Source organism: Gouania willdenowi, chromosome 20, assembly GCF_900634775.1.
Source record: "Gouania willdenowi chromosome 20, fGouWil2.1, whole genome shotgun sequence".
NCBI classification, from domain to species: Eukaryota; Metazoa; Chordata; class Actinopteri; order Blenniiformes; family Gobiesocidae; genus Gouania; species Gouania willdenowi.
Window position 1 is genome coordinate 8,163,091 of NC_041063.1, and position 6,000 is coordinate 8,169,090.

A 6,000-nucleotide genomic window follows, 5' to 3' on the forward strand; every position below is an offset into this window, starting at 1 on the left:
GTCTGTATTTGGCCCCTGAACTAAAATGAGTTTGACATTCTCTAATATAAAATCAACAATAGGGCCACCGATTTTCCGTGAACATAAAAAAACAGAATTCATGTTCTGAAATGGAAAAAGCCTGTTTTGGTGAAAAATTGTTTGTAAATATGTGATATTAGGGCCTGATTTTAAATAAAGAAGGGAAAAAAGGTATTTGCTACTTTTCTTGTATCTTTTATTTTTCTCTGTTTATTTAAAATCAAGCTCCAACATGACACAGAAGTGCCTCACATGCAGGTTTAAGGACAATATCACACTTTGACACACTATTTATCACCAAAACAAATTCTAGAAAGCGTCACGAACTGACAAATATGCCCATGTTCAAAGTCTTAGGCTAGGTGTACAGTGGGTACGGAAAGTATTCAGACCCCTTTACATTTTTCACTCTTTGTTTCATTGCAGCCAGTTGCTGAAATCAAAAAAGTTCATTTTATTTCTCATTATTTTTGCAAATGTATTAAAAAAGAAAATCTGAAATATCACATGGTCATAAGTATTCAGACCCTTTGCTCAGTATTGAGTAGAAGCACCCTTTGAGCTTGTACAGCCATGAGTCTTCTTGGGAATGATGCAACAAGTTTTTCAAACCTGGATTTCGGGATCTTCTGTCATTCTTCCTTGCAGATACTCCAGTTCTGTCAGGTTGGATGGTGAACGTTGGTGGACAGCCAACGTTCAAGTTTCTCCAGAGATGCTCAATAGGGTTTAGGTCACGGCTCTGGCTGAGCCAGTCAAGAATGGTCACATGGTTGTTCTGAAGCCATTCATTTGTTATTTTAGCTGTGTGCTTAGGGTCATTGTCTTGTTGTAAAGTGAACCTTCGGTCCAGTCTGAGGTCCTGGGCACTCTGGAAGAGGTTTTCTTCCAGGATATCTCTGTACTTGGCCGCATTCATCTTTCCTTCAAATGCAACTAGTTGTCCTGTCCCTGCAGCTGAAAACACCCCCATAGCATGATGCTGCCACCACCATGTTTCACTGTTGGGATTGTATTGGACAGGTGACGAGGAGTGCCTGGTTTTCTCCACACATACCGCTTAGAATTACCACCAAAAAGTTCAAACTTGGTCTCATCAGACCAGAGAAACTTGTTTCTCATAGTCTGGGAGTCCTTCATGTGTTTTTTGGCAGACTCTATGTGGGCTTTCATATGTCATGCACGGAGGAGAGGCTTCTGTCGGGCCACTCTGCCATAAAGCCTCGACTGGTGGAGGGCTGCACTGATAGTTGACTTTGTGGAACGTTCTCCCATCTCCCTACTGCATCTCTGGAGCTCAGCCACAGTGATCTTTGGGTTCTTCTTTACCTCTCCCATCAAGGCTCTTCTCCCACGATTGCTCAGTTTAGCTGAGCGGCCAAGTCTAGGAAGAGTTCTGGTCGTCCCAAACTTCTACCATTTAAGGATTATGGAGGCCACTGTGCTCTTAGGAACCTTGCGTGCTGCAGAAATTATTTTGTAACCTTGGCCAGATCTGTGCCTTGCCACAATTCTGTCTCTGAGCTCCTTGGACAATTCCTTCAACCTCATGATTCTCATTTGCTCTGACATGCACTGTGAGCTATAAGGTCTTATATAGACAGGTGTGTGCCTTTCCTAATCAAGTACAATCAGTTTAATTAAACACAGCTGGACTCTAATGAAGAAGCAGAACCATCTCAAGGAGTTTCAGAAGAAATTGACAGCATGTGAGTTAAATATGAGTGTCACAGCAAAGGGTCTGAATACTTTCGACCATGTGATATTTCAGTTTTTGTTTTTTAATAAATTTGCAAAAATTTCTACATTTCTGTTTTTTTCTGTCAATATGAGGTGCTGAGTGTATATTAATGAGAAATAAAATGAACTTTTAATCTTAGCAAATGGCTGCAATGAAACAATGAGTGAAAAATTTAAAGGGGTCAGAATACTTTCCGTACCCACTGTAACAGATCAAGTAGTGATCATGTTATCCTGTGACTTCATCTGAAGTGTGTTTTTAATGTGTTGGTTCAGATTATTATGACTGCATTCTAATGTGAAAAGGCGCCGGTACAAAGACAGGATTATCTGATGGTGTATTAGCTGAACTGATGATCAATTTATCAGCAGAAACATCTACAATCACACGCTGTGTGGGGTTTAGCGCTAAACATGAGGGTGATTCTCTGGTTGGAGGAAATTAAAGGGTTCAATAATAATGTGTTGGGATCATATCACACATTTCTATGGGATTTTTCTCCTGTTAACTAGGTGGCTGAGGGTTAGCAGTGCGGCTAACGCAGCTATTGCAACATAATGTCCCGTGGTTTCAGTGTAGCGTCCCTTTTAATGTAAAATGTAAATTAATAACAGTAGTTGACTATTAACCATATTTATCATGTTTGGTAAGATTTCAGGTAGTTTGATATACAGTAAAATATCTAAACATTGAAAGATGATTAGGCCCACAGGATTAAGTCCAAATTACAGAAAACATCAAGCACTGTGTAAAAATACCAATTAATTCAGTTGTAAATACATAAATCAAATACCAAATACATAAATTCAATGAATATCCACAAAATTTGCTGTGTGCCTATGCTTTTATCACATGATGGCAGTAATTTTTAAAGGCAAATTCTTTATCTTTTCAAAAAACCTGCCATTTTATTAAAATTATTCCACATTTTTTTCCCCAAACTGCGTAAAAAATTGGTCACAAACTAAAGGAAATGTAAAGATTGGACATTGTCTGTAACTGCCATGAATTCACATATATTTATAGGGCAGAATAATGCTGAAGTTGCTCGTTTTCCCACCTAAAGTTTATGGCCCACTTGAGAACAAACTGGTCCGTATTTGGCCCTGAAACTAAAATATGTTTGACACCCCTGGTCTAAGATAGTTAAAACTTAATCATGAATGTGATGTGTTTATCAAACATTGAGCTGTGTGCGTTCTATATGTTGTGCTCATATGTGCATGTGTGTTTGGTATGACGTGGAGGTAAAACTAACTTAGAAAGATGTGGACTCAGCTTTTCTACCTTTTTTTCCACTTCTGTGAGTCACTCCTCAAAGCTTTGAATCCGACTCTTTCTTTCCAAACTTTCTCTCTCTCCCACACAACTTCACATTAGTCACTATTAGTCACTGGATCTGGGAGAAAATCCCTGACATTCTCAAAAATTTTTGCTAAAAAAATTCGACCCAAAGTTGAAGAAAAGGAGTTTTTGATAAGAATTGATAACAAAAGCATGACCTGAGCCATAAAAAACAGCCGTGCTCACGTTACAAAAATATTGGTCAGTGAAACAAGACAAACCCAGAATGACGCACAGAAAATTCCTCAGACAAGCTCAGCACAACATAGACGCCCCTGACCTCTCCTCTGCTCCTACACTATGTTTCCACTGAAACTGAAACACAAACTAATGTCTTATCACCATCTACAGCAGTGGTTCTCAACCTCAACCAATCAGCAAAATGATGACCCACTGTTCTATGAATCTGTGATAACCACATTTATTTATTCATCTGAATAATATCCACTGTTATCCAGGAAGTTAATTATTATTACAGTCATCTTAAAGATGGAAATTTTTTTTGTAATAAAAAATAAAAAGTGAAAAAAAATGGTGGAAAAGGTGGTGAAATTAGATTTTAAAAACCACAGAAATTGGTTAAAAGTTGCAAATTGTGGCTATTGGAATTTGGTAATATAGGGAAAAATAGTGTAAACTAGCAAAATATGGGCATTAAAAATTGTGAATGTGGTTTAATTGGCAAAAATAATCATGAAAAATGGTGAAAAGAGGTTAAAAATGACAATAATGGGTCAACACAAGTGACATTGGGTGGAAAGTGGTGGAAATGGTTTATAAGTGCTGGAAATGTCTTGAAAGTGGAAAAAAATGTATAGAAAAGGCATTGAAATTTAATAGAGATGTGTCAGAAATGGGGGTAATGTAGCAAAAATGCATTAAAAGGAGCAAAAATATGGCAAGAAAAAGTGATGAAAATAGGTTAAAATATGGAACGTTTGGTGCAGTTGCAGAAAAATGGCAACAAAATAAGCAAAAATGAGCTCAAATTGTTCAGAAAATATTCTTAGTTCCTCGGAGGCATCTGGGGATCCTCACCCATGTCTCACAACCCCTAATGGGGTCCTGACCCCAAGGTTGAGACCCCCTGATCTAGAAATGAGAAACAGTTGATCAGACAGCACTGACACAGAGGATGGATGCCATCCATCCATCCATCCTCCATCCAACCCTTACCCTCAGTCGGACCCAGTGGTTCCAGGTTGCGTCCCTCAGCCTGGCCCAGGACCGGCTGCTGAGACCCAGCTCCACCTCTCCCCAGGAGGCTCGGGCTAACAGCTGGAACCACAGACAGTAGGGCTCAGACACACAGCTGTCCACCCCCACCAGACGAGCCCAGGGACAGGTTCCAGACGACGGGCAGCAGCCCTCACCCTCCTTATCCCACAGGTTCCTCTGAGCCAGCATGGTGGCATAGCAGCACCCCCGGGTTACCTCCACATATTCCTAGTCAGAGTCTGAGTCCATCCTCTGTTTGTCTGTCATTGTGGAGGAGCAGCTCTACTCCTCACATGGTGTCTCCACTCAGCTCAGAGAGCACTGCACACACACACACACACAGAGCCTGGACCAACAGAGTGATGCACACACCCACTCACCACACACACAACTCAGCCTGAAGTATGCACACACACACACACACACACACGCTTCCTGTTCTGTCTCCATCATGCTCAACGCCTTCTTCTCTTCCACTGACAAACTTGTGTTTCAGACACTAACACTATTGGACGAACATGCACACGCTGATTAATAAAACATTAGAACAAAGGAGAAAAGAGATGTGCACGCACGTATCTAAAGTTTTTTTTCCCATCTGATGGGTCAAAATGAATAACACTGGCTGTTTTACATCCAGTGAAAGTGAGGAAGTACTGTAGGTCTGATGCAGATAAGGAGGCGTTAGTTGATTGATCAATGCCTGCACCTCATTGGATGGGAACTTCAAAGAGCTTCAAAGCCTGGGTGGCACACACGGTGGTCAGAGGGAACAAACACGTCGATGCCTGAATATTTATTTATTTGTTGTTCTACGACTGTGCAGTTAAATATGGTTACACAACAGTGAGCACCAGGGTTGGGGTCAATTATAATTGTAATCGCGAAATAGATAATAATTAGGGGTGTCCCAATCCGATATTGATATCGGATATCGGTCCACTATCAACCAAAAAACAAATATCGGATTTCATCGGACTGCATCTAAAATCTCTGATATAAGCGCTCCGATAAGTTTTTGTTGTTTTTGTCCCCGCCCTCAGTTGTTCGCACCACATATACTGACAGTAAAAAATAACTGAAGTGAACTTGAATTGTTGACTATTGTTCTCTGTTTGAGTAACATGACTTGATCAAGCCTTTTCTTACATTCCACACTACAAAATAAGTAATAAAAGTATGTACAGTATGTATCTTGCTGATATCGTATCGGTATCGGCAAATAAGCAAGGCTACAAAATCGGTATTGTATTGGAAGTGAAAGATTTGTATCGGGACATCCCTAGTAATAATTACGATTATGTATTGAATTGTAACTTCAAAAGCATGTTGCTGATGTAATTGTAATGGAATTCTAATTAAGCTCTGATAATTGATTTTGTAATTTTAAACGGCATGCACATTCTATAAACAAAACATAATTTACATTGTAATTAAGTTACAGTTCTATGTCTAATACATACGTAGTTCAAAATCTATGGGTATAGTGACAGAAAAAGGCTCAGATGCCAACACCATAAATATTAATACTAAAATATTCATTGATTAGGAAGCCTAACAAGGTAACCAAGAGATGAAAAACTAATTAGATGATAGATAATATTTATTAGTGTATTTAACAGCTGATTTAAGACATGGGTCAAACTGACCCGTTAGCATTAAAGATACTAACAGGA

The 6,000-nt window shown here is 39.4% G+C and overlaps 1 protein-coding gene across 3 annotated transcripts in view; it reads right to left on the bottom strand.

Moving 5' to 3' along the window:
* LOC114454046 (rho GTPase-activating protein 21-like) overlaps positions 1 to 4,657 on the bottom strand; it is a 47,090-nt gene extending 42,433 nt beyond the window's left edge. For all 3 annotated transcript variants that reach the window (XM_028434128.1, XM_028434129.1, XM_028434127.1), the window contains exon 1: positions 4,283 to 4,657. In XM_028434128.1, coding sequence (XP_028289929.1) covers positions 4,283 to 4,513 — 231 coding nt within the window. In that variant the 5' untranslated portion in view covers positions 4,514 to 4,657. The remainder of the gene's footprint in view (positions 1 to 4,282) is intronic.
* Positions 4,658 to 6,000: the final 1,343 nt, after the last annotated feature.